Source organism: Capra hircus, chromosome 7, assembly GCF_001704415.2.
Source record: "Capra hircus breed San Clemente chromosome 7, ASM170441v1, whole genome shotgun sequence".
In the NCBI taxonomy this organism is placed as follows: domain Eukaryota; kingdom Metazoa; phylum Chordata; class Mammalia; order Artiodactyla; family Bovidae; genus Capra; species Capra hircus.
In genome coordinates, this window is record NC_030814.1 from 55241071 (window position 1) to 55263192 (window position 22122).

The 22122-nt window shown below is 37.4% G+C and overlaps 1 protein-coding gene across 1 annotated transcript; it reads left to right on the plus strand.

The window, feature by feature from the left end:
* Positions 377-17897, plus strand: YIPF5 (Yip1 domain family member 5). The gene is made up of 6 exons (XM_018050197.1): positions 377-513; positions 1030-1149; positions 12277-12449; positions 13276-13421; positions 15421-15602; positions 16915-17897. The coding sequence occupies exons 2-6, from the start codon at positions 1040-1042 to the stop codon at positions 17075-17077; spliced, it is 774 nt and encodes a 257-aa protein (XP_017905686.1). The 5' UTR covers positions 377-513; positions 1030-1039; the 3' UTR covers positions 17078-17897.

The following is a 22122-nucleotide window of genomic DNA, read 5'->3' on the forward strand; positions in this document are numbered from 1 at the left end:
CACCCAAACCCATGTCCATCAAGTCGGTGATGCCATCCAACCATCTCATCCTCTATCGTCCCCTTCTCTTCGTGACCTCGATCCTTCCCAGCATCAGGGTCTTTTCAAATGAGTCAGTTCTTCACATCAGGTGGCCAAAGTATTGGCGTTTCAGCTTCAACATCAGTCATTCCAATGAAGTAGTAAGCAACAATTCTGCGCTTGCGCCTTTCTGCCTCCACCACTAACCAAGCTGCCAGAAGCTTTCCCCTTCTTCCCGTAAGTCCGCCGCGGGAGTTAGTTGGCCGATACTGCGCATGCTCCACATCGCGTTTGCCGCCCCACCAACCCCGCCCCCCGCCCTTCAGCCCGAGCCCAAAGTCTGCCAACACGCCTGCGCGAGCGGGCGTGTCCCGGAAGCAGTTCTTTGCTCTTCTGACACGTAGCAACCGGTCCAGTACAGGGTCCTTAGCTGAGTTTGGGGGGTTTGGGGGGCTACCAGAGCTACCGCCGCTGCCGCTGCCTCCACGGTTGGTGAGTGCCCAGTTCTGTGGCATGATGTTCGATTTCTCCCCGCACCTGGGCAGGGCGGCTCGTGGGCGCCGCGCCCGGGTCCTTTCTCTCCGACCCTCCCTCCCTTTCGGGCCTTGCTGACGCGGATCCTGCGAGACTATGCGCTTTCCCGGCCGGCCCAGGCCTTATTTTGCGAAGAGGCTGTCGTGTTTCCAGCTGTGAAGCCCTATCCCGACGTGACGAATCATCTTTGCTGTTGTTGGTATTTTAGACCCCACAGAACCCGTCCTCCCGTGTCCCCGCCCCTCCCGTACCCAGGGCTTATCAGCCCCTCGAAGTGGAGGTGTCTTCCTGGGCCTTGACTTAGAGACATTTCTTTAGCACACCCAACCCCGCGACCCACCTTCCAAATGCTGCAACCCTAAATTCTAGAAGAATTATTTGCCGCCTTCTGAGGGTATTCGCTTAAGTAAAGTGTCAGGATCGAATTCAGGAGGCCCTTAGGCATAAGCTGTCTTTGCCGTTTTTCTGTTGCAGATCATTTGCAATGTCAGGCTTTGATAATTTAAACACGGATTTCTACCAGACAAGTTACAGCATCGATGACCAGTCACAGCAGTCCTACGATTATGGAGGAAGTGGAGTACCCTATAGCAAGTAACATTTCAACTTTGGCCATTTGTTTTTCGAGATTGCAATGAAAATATGTACCCTGAATGTTTGGTTCTGCCTTAGACTGAATGTGGGAACACGTTGCTTATCAGGAATGTGACGTCTCATAATCTTTCTGCCTTCAGAGAGATCTTGACACTTCTTTGGGTCGGACGACATTGTCCTCTATAGAGTTTGGTATTTTCTGCAAAATACTGAGATGTGCCATGAGTGGAAAAATAGATTGTTTGAAGAACCTTTTTCTAGTACAGTATTTGAACATCATTTAGGGTATGGGTAGGAATGTAAAGTAACTAGAGATAGGCTGTTTAGACCACAAGAGTAGTTAAAAATTAAAATCTTTTGACAGCTTCGTTAGTAGTTAAATCAGTCCAGTTTTCAGAGTATATCGATTGTTAACTGAAAGCACCGACACTGTTGAAGAGTGTAAGTTCCCTACTGTGATTCACCAGGTAGTTTTCATATAGCGATTGATAATCACTTTTATTACTTCTCACACCAAAACTTTTGGTCAGTCAGTACTTGCAACTTTCCAGTTGCACACTGAAGGAGGGGGGCACGGGGTCGGAGACTCAAAACCTTCCAGTCCTGAACTGTTGAAAAAAACAACAGCAACAACAAAAAAATGTATTTTTTCCATAGTTTCTGGTGTTTGGGGGGGGGGGGGAGGAGGGCTTTTTACCAGTCTCCTCTAGGACATCATATTCTTAGTTTCTTGTGTGTGTTCATTCTTTCAGTCATGTCCAACTCTTTACAGCCCCATGGACTGTAGCGCGCCAGGCACTTCTGTCCATGGGACCTCCCAGGCAAGGACACTGAAGTGAGTTGCCATTTCCATCTTAGTTTCTTAGGTCATGAAGGTTAATCTCAGCCTCCCTTTTAGTGAAGGAGTTTCCTATACCAGGGTTACTTAACCATTTTTAGATGGTCCAGGATCCCTTAGAGAAACTGAAGCAAACTAGGGGCCTGTTTCTGAGAAATACATGTTTCCAGTCAGACATCTGTATTAATGTGTGTATAACGTTCAGACAGTTCATGTGTTAACTGATGTGCATATGAACCCTGAATTAAAAACCATGAAGACTGTCCCAGGATGAGGGCATGTGAAGGGTGTGTGTCTAGTCTGAAAGAAGCGTTAGTACTAGGTCGTGTTGAAATTAACACAGTGTGGTTTGTCTTGCATAGGCTATACTTTTTACAAAAGCAAAAACAAAAGAAACCTGGAATCTAAAACTTAACACAGTGAATGAACAGTGGAAGTGCGCATGTAAATAATAATCTCTATCTCTGAATTACTGTTTTTTCTTTCTGTTAAATTCTTAATTATATAATACCATTGAAGATTTATCTCTTTATCAGTTAATTGGTCAGGATTGGAGAAAATCTGTTGAGAAATATCCATTCATTTATTTGCCTAAATACATATTTTTTGTGATTGTTCAGTGTATGACACGGAGAAGGCAATGGCACCCCACTCCAGTACTCTTGCCTGGGAAATCCCATGGACGGAGGAGCCTGGTAGGCTACAGTCTATGGGGTAGCTAAGAGTCGGACAAGAGTGAGCGACTGCACTTTCACTTTTCACTTTCATGCATTGGAGAAGGAAATGGCAACCCACTCCAGTGTTCTTGCCTGGAGAATTTCAGGGACAGAGGAGCCTGGTGGGCTGCCGTCTATGGGGTCGCACAGAGTCAGACACGACTGAAGCGACCTGCAGCAGCAGTGTATGGCAGGGCAGATGAATGTAAGAATGGCTGGAGTGCTGCAGTAGGGCTTTGGAAAACCTATCTCTGTATGTGGACCTGGGTGTATTTTTAACCAGTGATATTGTTTAGACTCAACAGAATTATTCCACTTAGATTTCAAGTGAAAATGTATCTCTGCCTTTCTTATGTTTCTTTCTTTCTGTCCTTGTTAGCATCTCTTAAAGGTGTAACTTACCGTCCTGTACACTTAGCATCTCACTTCAGTTCTCCATGGAGCAGTTGTTTTAGATATGCTGTTGCTAACCTCACAGTTCCATCTCAACAAAAGTCATGCACTGGTAAGCGTTGCTTCAGTGCTTGTAAAGAAGTTTCATTCCAGGTGCTTATATAAATGTTACTGCCAATTAATAAATATGAATTTATAGATATTGCTGAGAAAAATAAGACTAGTGTGTTAGTAGTAATAACTGACTAAAGTTCAGTGTTTCTGAACTTTAAGAATACTTGAGCTCTTCTGTATGTGCCTTCAATTGGATCTGCCCCTTAATGACATTTTTGTGTTTATCTCAGTTTATTAAATAATACTTTGTTTGTTATGTCAACTGGGTAACAAAGATCAGCTAACTCTTCTCTCTCTCTGTCTATTGATGAAAATACAGGTTCAGATATAATCTGACTTGGATTGTCTTCAAGTTTGACTTGGGTTATTATTAGTTCATAGTTCTACATTTGCCCTATGAAGTCAGCTTTAACATTTTGCATAGTTTCCACTACGGGTACTTTACATTCATATAAGAAAAAATAAACCCCAAAAGTAAAAGGACCTTTGATCTCAATCTGCTGAGGTTTATGAATGTCTTATTAGACATTGTATTATATGTGTGTGTATGACATACATAGAAGTACCAACTATGTATTTTTAAAGCACTGAAAGCTAGTATTTTTTAATCTTCCTTTAACTGATAATACCTTTATGGACTACCTATGGATTTTGATCAGCTTAAGTTGTCAACCCAGTATGTTAAGAGGCTTTGTCTTTGTTGCTGATACTGAGTGGTTATGAGAGCATTGGTTTCATCTGCTACTTTTCCTGCTGTAGAAGTGTTGATTTAGTCTGTAAAGGTCATGTCTACCATATTAAGTTTTAGTTTAAAATGAGTAGGAGTGAGTCAGGGATTTTCCTGAGCAGATCCTGCCAGAAAAGGGAAAGTGTAAAATTCCATGGTATTGTCTTTCATCTAATGAAGGAATAATAGTGCCACATTTAAAGCTCTTATTTGCTTGCATTATTTCTCTTCCTTACATGAAATTTATGGGTCTGTATCAGTGGTTCTGAAGTGTTGTCTACAGCTCTCAGAGTGTCCTTGAGATCCTTCCAGGAGGTTTTGAAAGATCAAAACTATTTTTGTAATAGTAGTGAGACATTTTGCTCTTCTCTGGTGGCTCAGATGGTGAAGAATCTGCCTGCAATGCCAGAGACCCAGGTTCAGTTCCTGGGTTGGGAAGATCCTCTGGAGAAGGACATGGCTACCCACCCCAGTACTCTTGCCGGGAGAATCCCCATGGACAGAGGAGTCTGGAGGACTACAGTCCATGGGGTCGCAGAGAGTCGGACATGACTGAATGGTTAACACACACACAGTGAGACATTTTATACCTTTTTAGGTGTGTTGGCATTTGCACTGATGTTGCAAAAGCTATGATTAGTAAAACTGCTGGTACCCAAATGTGAATCAAGACAGTGGCATCAAACTGTTCTAGTAATCATTGTATTCTTCATCACATACTTGTTGGGGGTGAGTGAAGCCATTTCATTTAAAGATGTCCTTGGTGAAGCTGTAAGAAGTATTGTTTTAAATCCTGACCCTTGACAATATACATTTAAAAAATATTCTATGTGACAAAATGGGAAACAGTTCTAAAGCACTTCTACTTCATACCAAAGTATAATAATTATCTCTAGGAAAAGCACCTGTGCAGTTTGAGTCACAAGCTGAATCAGCCACTTTTTCACGGAAACCTTTTTTTGGAAAGAACATCTGACAGACAAACTATGATTCTTCAGACTTGAATAATTTCTCAAAAAATGAGTGAAGTGACCTGTTACTTCAAGGAAAGCAGTTGACAGTATGTGGGGCCAATGATCAGATTCGCATTTTCAGGCAAAAATAAGCATTTTGAAAAACTTGTATCCATCACTGTGAAATTGTCAGCTTCCCAGTAATTATTTTCTGATGAGAGCAGTGATGATATTAACAAATATGATTTATATACATATATTTCATATTAAGTGAGTCTATGTTTGGAACATCTGCATAACTCTCATTAATATTTTCTAAATGGCCAGTGCATGATGTTATAAAATTGTACATGAGTAAAGAAAGGATCCAGTCAAAGTACAAGACAGTTCATTAGCATTCTTTCCAGTTGCCACATTGCAAGGTAAGTTTAAAAAACTATCACTTTGCTCTGTGCTTTGATGTATCAGAAAGAATATTAATGATAATCTAAAAAGATTATGAAAACACTCTATTTTCCAACCACATGTCTGCAACACTAGATTTTCTTCAGATACTTCAACTAAATGGTACATCACACAACAGAAGGAATACAGAGGCAGATATAAGAATTTTCAGCTGTATTGAAAAATAGCTTTTTCATTTAAAAAAGTTTATGGTAATATATAATAGATTTAATCTTACTTTAACATTAATAAGTATTTTAAACATTTCTGTTTTAATTTCTAAAATGAAAAAATATTGATAGATATTACCCACATAAAAAATTTCAGTTCTCAATAACAAATTTTAAGAGTATAATGGGTTCTAAGATCAAAGAGTTTGAGAACCATGGGTTTATGTCATTCTTTTTGTTTTTTCTCTTGCATGCATATTTATATTCTCTGTGTTTCTCTCCCTGGAGAAAGAGAATAAAATACAGTCTGTTTATGCAGATTGTACAAACCTCCATATGGAGCTTTTCTACTTGTTCCATGAACTCTAAGGTGAATTTATGATACATCCTTAGAGAGATGGCACTGTAGCGTATGCTACTAAATTAGAAGATGTGAGTTCTTACCCTAATTCAGCCAGCTAGCCCCCTGGGGGTTGTGTGTGTGTGTATAAGTAGGTAAATAAATAGTAATCAAGGTATTTGCATACCAAAATGACTGGGGAAATGCATATGCAGAAAAAAAAATAACAGATGTTGATGTCAGATAGGATTTGAAGGTGATTTTTATTACAGTTGTTATAAGAGCTAGCTACTGGAATTAGAAAGTCTGGTTTTGAATCCTTGCACAGATCATTTGTGGACAAATCATTTTAACACAAATATCAGTTTACACATTTTGGTAATGAAGAGGATGATAAAATTAACCTTCTAGAGTAGTGAGAATAATGTGAGGCAGTTCACATTAAACACTTTACACAGTACTATTCAGAAAGTTATTATGTATGTTTTGGGAAATTTCAGTAGCTATATATTACATATAACAGAGTTAATGAATTTCAACAAATAATAACTATATAGGATTTTTAAAGGTACAAAAGATTATAATCTGAAAATTAAGTGTCTTACTTCACCTGTTTTTGGGTCCCTTTACCTATATAATTGTGTATATAATGTATATGTATATAAAACACATATACCTAGATGTGCGTATATAGTCTAAAAAGCATAGTCACAGTGGGTACATATGATGCATACTATTCTGCCTTTCAGTTTTTCTCTGTTTTAAAATTTGAATTTATTTATTTGTGCGTTTTTTGGCCACACTACATGGCATGCAGGCTCTTAGTTCCCTGACGAGGACGAGAGGTTTGAACCTGCATGGGAGTCTTTAACCCCTGGACCACCAGAGAAGTTCCTGAATATTAGGTTTTTTTCTTCTCCACTAAATGTTTTTGATTATCATTTCTTTCGAGTACCTACAAAACCGCCTCATTCTGTTTAACAGATGCATAGTAATCTATGCCCATGTCACAGTGTAGTTACAGATATATATTTATATTATTTTGGTTTCTGTTTTTTGCCATTAAAATATTGCTGCAGTGCATTCTATCAATATTTTTATAGCCAGAAAAATAAATAGTATTTTTAAGCGTGTATTGGACTAGCATGATAAGAGAATACGAGCTATGTGTAGTTGAAATTTTAATTAATTAATTGGTTTTTTAATTAATTAATTTTTGGTTGCACTGGATCTTCGTTGTTACAAGTAGGCATTCACTAGTTGCAGCGAGCAGGAGTTACTCTCTGTTGCAGTGCACGGACGTCTTACTGCGGCGGCTTCTCTGGTTGCAGAACACAGGCCCTAGGCACACGGGCTTCAGGAGCTGTGGCGCACTTGGGCTCAGCAGTTGAGGCCTGTGGGCCTAGTTGCTCTTCAGCACATTCAGTCTTCCCAGACCAGGGATCGAGCCCAGTATCCTCTGCACTGGCAGGCGAAACTCCCATCCACTGTATCACCAAGGAATTCCACGTTTGATTTGCTTTTAATCAAGATGTTCAGTTAATTTAAAAATTAGATTTAACTTTAAAATCTCAAGTAATAATGAGGTCATTAGGTTTTTATATTTTTGAAAAAGCGACTATAAATTTTTAAAGAGAATTAGAGACTAAAAGATCTCTAAGGCATCTCAGCTCTCATTTTTAAAATGTCTTACCTTTAAAATAATTTCTTCTTTCTTTCTTACTGTGTAATTGGATTAGTCCTACTGAGAGATAGGTCATATTTTTCCAGAACATGATGAAACAGATCATTAAAAGCTATTGCTTCAATATTATTCTGTTCCGCTTCAATATTCTTCTGTTATTTGCATCACTAAAAAAGCCATACCAAGGTCTGCTTCTACAGAGTAAGATTTGTTACAGTACATACCAACAGAGATAAGTGTACATTTACTTAAAAAAATTAAAAGAACTATTCAAATGCAAGGTGCTTTAATTATGTTCTGTTATATTCAGAAAGCTTTCACAAGAAAGATGCTTCCTATTTTTCACTGTTTGAAATCAATGATTGTTCTTAAAGACACTGATGCACTTCCAAAAAATAACATATTCAAAATCATCCATTCTTCAGCACTCAGCTTTCTTTATAGTCCAACTCTCACATCCATACATGACCACAGGAAAAACCGTAGCATTGACTAGACGGACCTTTGTTGACAAAGTAATGTCTCTGCTTTTTAATATGCTCTCTAGGTTGGTCATAACTTTCCTTCCAGGGAGTAAGCATCTTTTTTATTTCATGGCTGCAGTCACCATCTGCAGTGATTTTGGAGCCTCAAACAGTAAAGTCTGCCACTCTTTCCACTGTTGCCCCATCTATTTGCCATGAAGTGATGGGACTGGATGCCATGATCTTAGTTTTCTGAATGTTGAGTTTTAAGCCAACTTTTTCACTCTCCTCTTTCATCAAGAGGCTCTTTAGTTCTTTGCTTCCTGCCATAAGATGGTATCATCTGCATATCTGAGATTAATATTTCTCCCAGCAATCTTGATTTCAGCTTGTGCTTCCTCCAGCCCAGCATTCCTCATGTTGTACTCTGCATATAAGTTAAATAAGCAGGGTCACAATATACAACCTTAATGTACTCCTTTCCCTATTTGGAACCAGTCTGTTGTTCCATGTCCAGTTTTAACTGTTGCTTCTTGACTTGCATACATATTTCTCAAGAGGCAGGTTAGGTGGTCAGGTATTCCCATCTCAAATTTTCCACAGTTGGTTGTAATCCACACAGTCAAAGGCTTTGGCATAGTCAATAAAGCAGAAGTAGATGTTTTTCTGGAACTCTTTTGCTTTTTTGATGATCCAGCAGATGTAGGCAATTTCTCTGGTTCCTCTGCCTTTTCTAAAACCACCTTGAACATCTGGAATTTCACAGTTCATGTCCTGTTGAACCCTGGCATGGAGAATTTTGATCATTACTAGCATGTGAGATAACTGCATTTGTGTGGTAGTTTGAACATTCTTTGGCATTGCCTTTCTTTGGCATTGGAATGGAAACTGACCTTTTCCAGTCCTGTGGCCACTGCTGAGTTTTCCCAATTTGCTGGCATATTGAGTGCAGCACTTTCACAGCATCATCTTGTAGGATTTGAAATAGCTCAACTGGAATTCCATCACCTCCACTAGCTTTGTTCATAGTGATGCTTCCTAAGGCACACTTGACTTCACATTCCCGGATGTCTGGCTCTAAGTGAGTGATCACACCATCGTGATTATCTGGGCCGTGAAAATCTTTTTGTACAGTTCTTCTGTGTATTCTTGCCACCTCTTTTAATGTCTTCTGCTTCTGTTAGGTCCATGCTGTTTCTGTCCTTTATTAAGCCCATCTTTGCATGAAATGTTCCCTTGGTATCTCTAATTTTCTTGAAGAGATCTCTAGTCTTTCCCATTCTGTTGTTTTCCTCTATTTCCTTGCATTGATCACCAAGGAAGGCTTTCTTATCTCTTCTTGCTATTCTTTGGAACTCTGCTTTCAAATGGGTATATCTTTCCTTTTCTCCTTTGCTTTTCGCTTCTCTTCTTTTCTCAGCTATTTGTAAGGCCTCCTCAGAGAGCCACTTTGCTTTTCTGCATTTCTTTTTCTTGAGGATGGTCTTGGTCCCCGTCTCCTGTACAGTGTCATGAACCTCCATCCATAGTTCATCAGGCACTCTGTCTATCAGATCTAGTCCCTTAAATCTATTTCCCACTTCCACTGTATAATTGTAAGGGAATTGACTTAGGTCATACCTGAGTGGTCTAGTGGTTTCTCTTACTTTCTTCAGTTGCAGTCTGAATTTGCCAATAAGGAATTCATGGTCTGAGCCACAGTCAGCTCCGTGTCTTGTTTTTGCAAACTGTATAGAGCTTCTTCATCTTTGGCTACAAACAATCTCATCAGTCTGATTTCAGTGTTGACCATCTGGTGATGTCCATGTGTAGAGCATACTCTTGTGTTGTTGGAAGAGAGTGTTTGCTATGATAATTGCATTCTCTTGGCAGAACTCTATGAGCCTTTTCCCTGCTTCATTGTGTACTCCAAGGCCAAATTTGCCTGTTACTCCAGGTGTTTCTTGACTTCCTACTTTTGCATTCTAGTCCAAATCCTGAAAGATGATGCTGTGAAAGTGCTTCACTCAGTATGCCAGCAAATTTGGAAAATTGAGCAGTGGCCATGGGACTGAAAAAAGTCACCTTTCATTCCAGTCCCAAAGAAAGGTAATGCCAAAGAGTGCTCAAGCTACCACACAATTGCACTCATCTCTAAGCAACTTCACTTTCACTTTCACATGCTAGTAAAGTAATGCTCAAAATTCTCCTAGTCAGGCTTCAGCAATACGTGAACTGTGAAATTTCAGATGTTCAAGCTGGTTTTAGAAGAGGCAGAGGAACCAGAGATCAAATTGCCAACATCTGCTGGATCATTGAAAAAGCAAGAGAGCTCCAGAAAAATATCTATTTCTGCTTTATTGACTATGCCAAAGCCTTTGACTGTGTGGATCACAACAAACTGTAGAAAATTCTGAAAGAGATGGGAATACCAGACCACCTGACCTGCCTCTTGAGAAACCTATATGCAGGTCAGAAAGCAACAGTTAAAACTGCACATGAAACAGCGGACTGTTTCCAAATAGGAAAAGGAGTACATCAAGGCCGTATATTGTCACCCTGCTTATTTAACTTATATGCAGAGTACATCATGAGAAACGCTGGGCTGGAGGAAGCACAAGCTGGAATCAAGATTGCCGGGAGAAATATCAATAACCTCAGATATGCAGATGACACCACCCTTATGGCAGAAAGTGAAGAAGAACTAAAGAGCCTCTTGATGAAAGTAAAAGAGGAGAGCGAAAAAGTTGGCTTAAAGCTCAACATTCAGAAAACGAAGATCCTAGCATCCGGTCCCATCACTTCCTGGGAAATAGACGGGGAAACAGTGGAAACAGTGTCAGACTTTATTTATTGGGGCTCCAAAAATACTGCAGATGGTGATTGCAGCCATGAAATTAAAAGACGCTTACTCCTTGGAAGGAAAGTTATGACCAACCTAGATAGCATATTGAAAAGCAGAGACATTACTTTGCCAACAAAGGTCTGTCTAGTCAAGGCTGTGGTTTTTCCAGTGTCATGTATGGATGTGAGAGTTGGACTGTGAAGAAAGTTGAGCACCGAAGAACTGATGCTTTTGAAATGTGGTGTTAGAGAAGACTCTTGAGAGTCCCTTGGTTGCAAGGGGATCCAACCCGTCCATTCTAAGGAGGGGGTCAGCCCTGGGTGTTCTTTGGAAGGAATGATGCTAGAGCTGAAACTCCAATACTTTGGCCACCTCTTGCGAAGAGTTGACTCATTGGAAAAGACTCTGATGCTGGGAGGGATTGGGGGCAGGAGGAAAGGGGGGCGACCGAGGATGAGATGGCTGGATGGCATCACGAACTCGATCGAGATGAGTTTGCGTGAACTCCGAGAGATGGTGATGGACAGGGAGGCCTGGCGTGCTGCGATTCATGGGGTTGCGAGGAGTCGGCCACAACTGAGCAACTGAACTGATAATGAAAAGGACATCTTTTGGGGGTGTTAGTTCTAGAAGGTCTTTTAGGTCTTCATAGAACCTTTCAACTTCAGCTTCTTCAGCATTACTGGTCTGGACATAGACTTGGATTACCATGATATTGAATGGTTTGGCTTGGAAATGAACAGAGATCATTCTGTTGTTTTTGAGACTGCATCCAAGTACTGCATTTCAGACTCTTGTTGAATATGATAGCTACTCCATTTCCTCTAAGGGATTCTTGCCCACAGTAGTAGATATGATGCTCATCTGATGTAAATTCACCCATTCCAGTTCATTTTATTTCGCTGATTCCTAAAATGTCAACGTTCACTCTTGCCATCTCCTGTTTGACTACTTCGAATTTGCCTTGATTCATGGACCTAACATTCCAGATTTCTATGCGATATTGCTCTTTACAACATTGGACCTTGCTTCCTTCACCAGTCACATCCACAACTGGGTGTTGTTTTTGCTTTGGCTCTGTCTCTTCATTCTTTGTGGAGTTATTTCTCCACCAAGCTCCAGTAGCATGTTGGGCACCTGCCGACCTGGGGAGTTCCTCTTTCAGTGTTCTATCTTTCTGCCTTTTCGTACTGTTCACGGGGTTCTCAAGGCAAGAATACTAAAGTAGCTTGCCATTCCCTTCTCCAGTGGACCACATTTTGTCAGAACTCTCCACCATGACCCATCTGTCTTATTGTAGATAATTAGCTTGATCTTAGTAGTTAATTTCAACCATGATTTATAAAATCTGCCAAAGTAGATATTCTGGAAATTGCATGACATATTTCTGCGCCTATCAGGGATATCAGATTTGGATGTTGACATAATTCTGAGGCATGTAACTTTACTTGGCTTTTTAGACAGTATGCTGGCTATGACTACTCGCACCAAGGCCAGTTTGTCCCCGCAGACATGATGCAGCCACAACAGCCATACACCGGGCAGATTTTCCAGCCAACTCAGGCATATACTCCAACTACACCTCAACCATTCTATGGAAACAACTTTGAGGATGAACCACCTTTATTAGAAGGTACAGTCGGTTGCAACTCTTGATAGTACTCTATAATATCCAGATACTGAAAGTAAATCTTTGAAGAAGTTCCTCTTGTCTTTAAAAGAATAAGGCTGTAGGAAAAAAGTTTCTACTAAGGGACTCATTTCGAATAACACTGAGCCAGAGAGAACCAGACTTTTTTTAATAGATCTTTATATAGTGATAATAAAGTATGTCAGTATGTGAGCAGAGTAACTTTTACTTTAGATTATTGATGCAATTCTATCAGTGGAAGAAATGAGAGGAAATAGCATGGTATTGACTGTTCTGCATGAAAACAAACTGATAGAGCTAGTAACATCAGTGTACGGTGTTTTTCAAACTGTATCTCCAAACCCCAAAAGCAGTAGTTCTAAAAATTTGGGGGGAGATCAGATACCCTTTGGAAGTCCAGTGAAAGCTATGCATACTCTTCTCAGAAAAATGCACATATATACAGAGACGACATAGTTTTGTATACGTTTTCGCAGGGCCTCCTGTGTTTCTGAAGCCCCGGGTATAGAGCCCCTTACTATGAATGCTGTCTGTGTATTCTATGCTATAAAGGCCTAGCTCAGAGTGTCTGATTCATTATGTCCTTACCTTTTTCTAACACCAAACCAGAGATTTGATATTTGTGGAATAAGCACCGTAATCAGTAAAGACTGATTGAGGACTCACTAAAATAATATCTGATGTTGCTAGATCACTTTTATGATACTGGTTGTTTCATTTTGTTTTTCACCCTGTTACAATATAAACTCTGGTAAACTGAAAGTGTATCACAAATCCTGATTGACTTTCTTATTTTCTTTTTCTTTAGAATTGGGTATCAATTTTGACCACATCTGGCAAAAAACACTCACAGTTTTACACCCCTTGAAAGTAGCAGATGGCAGCATCATGAATGAGACTGATTTGGCAGGACCAATGGTTTTTTGCCTTGCTTTTGGAGCTACATTGTTACTGGTAAGATTCTAGTTGGAGCTCTCAGTGTGAGATTAAAGAATGGAATTGAAATATTCCACCAAGAGCCTTTATTAAGACTCTTCTTTTACATCAAGTTTTAATGTGTCTTAAAAGGTATCGAGTTGTTTAAGTTTATACATATTCGTCACTTCACCATTGATAATATGGTATATTTAGAAATCATTTCTTGTTCCAATAAGTGGTCCAATTATTAGGGAAAATTGTTAATAAATAACATGTGGCTTTAGTCACTCATCAGAATTCCTTTTTTTTTTAAGTTGCCCTTGAGTAGAGTTTTGTTGCATAAGTGCTGGTCTTTCTTATATATTATTTTAATATTTAATGAATTGATAAAAGACAGCAACTTTCAGTCTCTCTCATCTCTCTAAGAATATTGGAGCATATTGAAAATGAGAAATTGTAAATATAATTGTTAATGTTTGTTTTATTTTATCTTATGTCCTCTTCTGAATTAGAAGAAATAAACAATATAATGAATTAAAGATGGAACTTTTAGTCAGAAAAGCTAGGCATGAACTCAGTGCGTCTAATCTGCCCTTGATTTCACTCTTCACTTCCCTCTGATAAATAACCACCTAACAAGATTGTTTTGGAGATTAAGACAGGTTATATGAGAATACTGTTCAAAGTATTTTGAATATAGTATTCAGAGTTTTAATGCATTGTACCCAGTGTCAGATTTTATTATTATTAATAAACCTTTTTAAACTTCTACACTCTTAATCAGATATTTACAAATAAGTATTGATTCTAACAGAAATCCCAGGGAGTTTTCCATTAATGTAATCTGTAGAGGTATTTTCATAATTGAGTTTCATATGTCAGATGGGTGACAAACCAGAACTTTTTAAAGGCTTTTTCGCAGACTGATTTTAGTGATAGCATGACCTAAATACACTGTTTGTTCACGTAGCATGACTAAGAGTACTAACTCCAATTAAGCTCATGTTTATTGTCCTAAGATTGTTTAGTGATGTCTTTTGTAAGAGCAGAAAATTTTTAAAGTTTTTGCTTGTTTGTCAGAGAACTGTATAAAGCAACCACCAATTTGGAAAAATAATGAAAGAAGAAAATATCTTCCATTATATTCCTCTTACCCAGGAGTTAATCACTTTTTTCCTCCCCTCCCCACAGAACCCTGGCTCCCTGCTTATCCTGGCTTCCTTTCTCCTAATTCTTTTAACACCCATATAAAATCAATGATCGGAGAAGGCAGTGGCACCCCACTCCAGTACCCTTGCCTGGAAAATCCCACAGACAGAGGAGCCTGGTGGGCTGCAGTCCATGGAGTCGCTAAGAGTCAGACACGACTGAGCGACTTCACTTTTGCTTTTCACTTTCACGCATTGGAGAAGGAAATGGCAACCCACTCCAGTGTTCTTGCCTGGAGAATCCCAGGGACGGGGGAGCCTGGTGGGCTGCCGTCTCTGGGGTCGCACAGAGTTGGACATGACTGAAGTGACACAGCAGCAGCAGCAAAGTCGATGAAATTATTTCTGCTGTTAAAATGATTATGACTATATCTACCAATGAAAATAAGTTGTTTCAGGGCAATTTCGGTGGAGTTGGGTGTGTTCAAGTGATATTAGCTACTATCCAAATATTTGAATGACTTTCCATCTTGTTTTGGTAGTTTATTTGCTTAAAATCGGCCATATTTATTTTTAGAAATCTATGACTTGAGGTGATTCTACAATGGTTTTATATCTTTATTTGTTGAATTCTATGCCAAACTCAAATGGTAGCTAGAAAATGAAATCCTGAATATCTGCGTGTTGAGAGGTGGGTACTTTAAATTTCTTAAGAAACATATAAAAGGCAGTCTGCTCACTGTTTTACTTCCCTATATAAAGAATAGATACCTCTGTGGATTTTAATCCTCACAAATTAAATATCTTCTACAAGTACCATTTTAGGTGAGAGAAGCCCAGAGTAACTTTCTTTGCCCTCTAACATGTCATCTTTTTGTTACCCATAGGCTGGCAAAATCCAGTTTGGCTACGTATATGGAATCAGTGCAATTGGATGCCTAGGAATGTTTTGTTTATTAAACTTAATGAGTATGACTGGTGTTTCATTTGGTTGTGTGGCAAGTGTCCTTGGATATTGTCTTCTTCCTATGATCCTGCTTTCCAGCTTCGCAGTGATATTTTCTTTGCAGTAAGTACTGATCTTTATTTTGGGAGTTGATTGACCAATTCTGTGTAATAGAATTTAGTTCACTATCAATTTGAGGTAAATCACTGATTCAACAAACAGATAGTGGCTGTTATAAATGAAGACTGTGTTACATACTTTTCAGTGATGAATAATGGAAGTGAGAATAAATTTAAAAATCATTTATACCATGTCTTCTTTCCATATAATAAGGAATTTCACTAGTTTTAGGTAAACTTACCAGTGTCCATAAACAAATTGAACAGAGGTGATTGTTAACCTAAATATTGCATGGAAGAGATCAGGTTGTTAAAATTATACTTACCTTCTCTTTAATTTTTTTTTAATATCTTATTTCTTAACTATATCAGGCATATACTAAGTGAATGAATAATAAATGCATATTCTCTATTTAGTAGCTTCTTAACTAAAACTGGAACTTTTTATGTCAAGAGACTGTTTCTAGCCTACTGTGTTCTCAAATATCCTTGTACACAGCTTTAAAGTTGTGTTATTTTAAAATAATACTTTTAAGTAAGGATTAAAGAGAGAGGTATATATTACTGCTCATGAAGTTGCTTCTCATGGCCAGTGGACAGATGCTGTCTCAGTAGTTCAGTCCCCTCGTTCTGGCTAGTGCTAGACATGAGGAAAGATTGAGCTTTGTTATACCTAGAGTGGAAAAGAAGGCATGGCAGAAGAGTATGTATCAACTGATACTAGAGATTTGAAAGGGTGATGGCCTTATAGTGTCCCTGTTTTGGATGAAAATGCTTCAGATTTTCAGTGTAGAAACTGCTTCACTCTTCTCATTTGTTAAAATTGATATGTTTATATTTGAATTTTAAAGACAATGTTTCTACTAAAACAGTGTTTTCCAGCCAGGGGCAGTTTTGCTACCAGGGGATACTTTGCAATGTCTGGAGACAATTTTAGTTACCAGAACTCTGGAAGGGCAGAGATACAATGGGTATTTTGTGGCTAGAGGCCAGAGATGCTGCTGAATGTCCTAATGATGAACAGAACAGCCCTCACAGCAGAAGCACACACAGGCCAAATGTCAGTGCTGCCAAGTTTGAGAAATTGTGCTATATTAAGAAGCAAAATATGTTACAGATAAGCTTTTTATCACATGAAATAATTGAATTAACTGAGATACATCAGCATTTGAAGAAACATCTTGGTTATTTCTATAGACGTCTACATGTGATTTAATTTTTAAGTACTTAAGAATTGGTAATGTTAGTACTCTTACATAACTAATCTCATCTTCTGCTTTTTCTCTCCGCTCTCCATTTTTCTTTGTCTGTTACAGAGGAATGGTAGGAATCATTCTTACTGCTGGAATTATTGGATGGTGTAGTTTTTCTGCTTCCAAAATTTTTATTTCTGCATTAGCCATGGAAGGACAGCAGCTTCTAGTAGCATATCCTTGTGCTTTGTTATACGGAGTCTTCGCCCTAATTTCCGTTTTTTGAACTGAATTTATCTGGGATGTAGACATCATTGGGCCAAATAACAAAAAGGACTTTGAACTCTTCAATCGGACCAGCAAATGGCTACAGTGCAACTCTCATGCAGATCTAATGTTTGACTCTTGGAGCAGTGGAAGTAAATAAGTATCTTTGGTTCATTTTTATAGAACTTTTGAATACTATATTGGATTTATGCAGTATGACTAGATTTAAAAGGTGTTTGTGCTTATACAAATAAGAAGTGCTATTTCTTTCCTGTTCCTGCAGCCTTAGAAAAACAACCTTTTCCCTTGCTAATTGTATATTATGGTGTTTTTGATAGATTTTTATCAACTGTGGGAAACTAACCACAGAGCTGATATCTTAAAAACAATCCATAGTAGAGAAGACACAGGACTTATTGGAGAAATATTTTTCCAAGTAATTAGGAAAGAAAACTTGCCTGTGTTGTTGAGTCAGATGCAATTGAAGCAAAAAAGTGATCGAAATGTGAAGTTTTATGAGTTTGCACTTCAGAAATTTGACGTTCCTCTAAATTATCTCATGGAATTTTGGCCAAAATTCAGCAATACAGGTAGTTCACAGTCTACCTTATTGTAGACATGGAATGTGAATATCTGTTTAAATATTAGCATTAACTAAAACATAGTGACCTAGACTGGCCACATTAATGTTATAGTTGTATTTCCATGTTTCCCAGGAAAAAGATAATCACTAACCACCTTTGAGGAAAATATTTAAAATGTCACAATTTCAGTATTGCAGTTCCCAATGTGAAGTGTGTTTGATGCTTATTGATTAAAATTTTCCCGATTAATTTAAACTGTGTTGTTGAGTTTTTTGTCAAACCAAGATTTTCGGTGTTCCATTTTATTTAATTAGGCTCTGGTTTTGACTTGTATTCCCAATTTATTCTAAGCTTTAAGAATAGTGGTCATCTAGTATAGAATCAAAAAAAAATAAGTGAGATTAAACAAAAGTTTGTTTTGAGTTACAACATTTATTTTCTTGTATTAAACATTTCATTAATGTTGTCATGCTCTTGTTTAAAAAATCTATAAAGAAATACTGTATCTTGTGTACTGTTGGCTTTTTCTGTAGAAACTGCTCCTAATTTTGGACAAAGATCAGTTATGAGAAAGGTGCTGTATTGGGAGGAAGTATTGCTTTTTTTTTTTTTTTTTTAAAGAGGAGACTTTCAGACTAAAAAGAAATGCCAAGCAGACATATTCTCAGTTCTTTTTTAGAGCTAGTTTTCAACCATAAAAGATTAATAAAAAACATACTACTTACAAGAAGATCATGATTTCTGATCTCCGGAATTACATGAATTTGTTTTTCTTCATTAGTATTTAATCTTCTGGAGGGGTGCACTCACTGATAATTAGTTTTTGGCTGGGTTTTTAAACTTAGCAAATTGTTTTAGAATATTTTTATTACAGTCCTTGGATAGTATTTTTTATTTTGCCTTTTTCAATTCATTTTATAAATGTAAACAGTTCTTCCTAAGATGAATGTCATGGGTGCCTTCTGTTAGTATCCAGTTATTCCTAATGAAGAGGGTAGATGATGTGCTGGGTGTTAAAATCTTCCACTGTTGGTTAAACTTAAGACCAATAATCTTCAGCCAGATTCCCCAAATGAATCAAATTGTGTTCTTATTTTTTGCCTCCATCTCCAACAAAATAACATTTACCTTAAATCACTGATGTCAAGATTTTTGTTGTTAGCTGTCTTTTATTTAACCCCAAAATAATCAGTTGCAAAACTATTTTATTATTAGCTATTTTGTCAAAACAGCTGTACAGTGGAGCTGCCTTTGATGTAAGTAAGAGTTGAGCTCATGAAGAGTCATATGTAGCCAAAATTTCCCCTTTGTAAAACTCAAATCAAAAATACAGTATATATAGCCATATTTGTGCATACTTTAAAAACAGATATACTGTGGCTCAAGAATACTATGTGGTAACTTTTTTCTACTGGTTCAGTTAAGTATCAGGAAGAGCATATGGTTTGCTTTTACACCCATTTTATGCCAAAACATGCTTGTACCTTTAAATACTGGAGATGCTCACAGCATTACTAAAAGCTTGCCTGTTCACTGTCTCTGAGTAAAACTGCCTGGGAGTGGAGTTTGCAGGTTCACTCACTCAAGCTAGTGTGTCGTTTATGCAAGCACGTGTATGCCAAGGACATGTAGTTGATTTTACATATAGTGTAAATGTGTATTTTACAACTTTGCTGTAGTACTGCATTTACCAATGGATGTTTTAAGAGCTGTATAACAAAGCTTATAGAAATAGGCGTTCTTTCGCCAGATATAGTTATGCAGATAATGAAAAATTCTGTAAATCTTTAAATCCTAACTATCCTCAGATGCTACCCATCCAATCAAAGAGAATTGTTTAAAATATATCTAATGACCTGATATTGGATAGGATCTAAGTACTATGCATATGACTTTTTACAACTCTAATAGGCATTGCTCAACTCAAATATACTAAGTATATCAAAATATACTCATAAAATATACTAAATATTATCAAAACTAAGGACAATTATCTCTATAATGTTATCTTATAGGATACTCTAATGCAATCGTGAAGAATTACGGGTATCACGATAACATTTTGAGATCTGCCTGTTTTCATATAGAGCAGGTCTAATGTAATGACTCAGACAGTTTGGTTAACTTGCCCTGTGGGAGGAAAAATATATAAGTGACTACAGTGCTTGGCCTTTCATAAAGTAGGGTCAAAAGTTATCTGAAAAACACAGCTTGGTACACACACATGAATAGAATAGCACTGGGCCTTCCTTCAAAACTTTAGCTAGAGTAAGCTTCCTCCCCAAATCGTGGCCCTAAGTGAAATATATCTTCCCAAGTATCCACTCATTCATTTTGTAGTGTCAGATTCCAATTACTGGTCACCAAATGAGCTCGCTTATTAAAAATCTTAATTTATTTGGGAAAAAAGCTTTAAGTTATTTCTCAAGCAATTTGTATCTAATAATATGCTTATTTCAAAATAACTTTAAGAATGAAACATTTAGTATCAAGGCAAAAACAAGTACCTTTTCAAATATAGTAATTAATAATGAGTTTCTTTCTTTTTAGGATGTATTTAGGGTTTGGGAAAAAGAGTGGCAATAACGAGATATCAAGGTTGGTTGGAAATACCGTAAGGAAAAACTGGTTCCTATACTTTAATGAATAGATAAGTATGATCTGCCATTCGCTTGTCAGGCATATAGTGTTTCCTTTCAAACATCTTAAAGAAAGCCTGTCCTCACCACTTTCTCCACAGTGTAGGTTCTTACTACTTTATACCACCATGCGAGAAGTAATCCACTTTTAATCAACTCTGCTTCAGCCACCATCCAAATTATTGAAGTCTGAATTGTAATACATTACTATTACTTGAATTTCAATAAGGTACTTTGTTCATGAATACTCTTTTTGTAACTGGACAATAGGTAGAAAATAAAGCATTAAATATTAAATTATTGATTTCTAGAGATTGACAGATTACTTTGCCAAGTGTTTTATAGTATTATTGCATTATTATCTCAGAGTAGGGACCTTAAAACCTGAAGAATGAAATCAAAACGATACAGAGTTCTGATTTTTGCATCACAGATAGGAATATTTCTTGTTGTCCATTAAGTTCCTAGTCTAGTTAATAAAGAACATTACCTGCTGATGGAGCACAGTGTTCCATGTTTATGCAAATAAATTTAAATGATTACATACTCAAATAAAAACTAATTAAACACAAAGCTGTTCTCCTAGTTTAAAGGCACAATTACTTTCTTGAGCACATTAGGTTCTATTAGGTTCAGATGTTACATTTTTTTGTGAGTTTAATTATTAATTATTTAGGCTTGCTTTGCATATTTAATTTGTTCTCCCGTAACTGCTACTAAATCTGCTGATTGCTTGTTGATTAATTAATTACATATTAAGGTTTTCTAAATAGCTTTGCAACACTTGCCGCACGAAAGAAATTTTAAATATGAGAAAACAAAAGAAGTACTCAGTAGAAACATTTGAGATACTTATAAATTTATACCTACCTAGACTGCTCTGATTCTCATAAAAGTAGAAAAAATAGTATGGTTATTTCATTTTTTCCTAGGTAAATATATTTTAAAAAATGTCTTTATAAAATTTAATGACACATTTACTTGCAGTTTTCAATTTTGTAATTTTTTATAATATTGCAGGACTTTTTTTCTCTTGGCCATCAGTGATCCCCAAAGACCTATTATTTTATATGATTTAATTTGCAAAATGGAAATGTCTTTTTATTTCTTTTTCTGATTACACAGCATCATTATAATAAAACGTAATAGCTCTATACAGCAATAAATAGAAATAATTCTTGATAAGATGTTTCAACATGGATGACTGTTGAAAATATGCTAAGTAAAAGAAAAACTGAAAGATCACATATCATGATTTCATTTCTATGAATTTCTGAGAAAGAGCAATCTCTAGAGATAAGTTAATAGTTGCGTGGAAGTGGGCATTGACTGAATGAGCAGAACGGAACTTTTTGAGTTCCGTTGTGCAACTGTATGTTTACTAAAATCAGTAGGATGTACACTCAAAATCGGATTTTATGATATGTAAATTATGTCAGGAAATTGTGTTTTAAAGCGTGGGGGGACTATAGGAGGAAAAACAAACGGCTGGAACATCTGTATTTTTAGTCTGACATGAGGAATATTAGGAAGGATTTTAATAGAGGAAAAAATAACATAGTACTTTTGCCCAGAGAAAACAAATTGATGTGATTTTGCCCTCCCCTCAGATTCCACTCCCTGCATAGATCCCTTCAAATAGATTGGTGTATTTATTATCAGGCCACACACAGGTACCTTCTTCCTCTCCCCCTTTCTACCAGTGACTTCTATACACATGAATACACGTACACAGCTTTTTTAAAATTAAAATTCCTGTTAACATAAAATTTATTTTAATGAATTTGAAGTGTCCAGTTTAGTCATTTTAGTATATTCAAAGTGTTTTACAGCTGTCATCA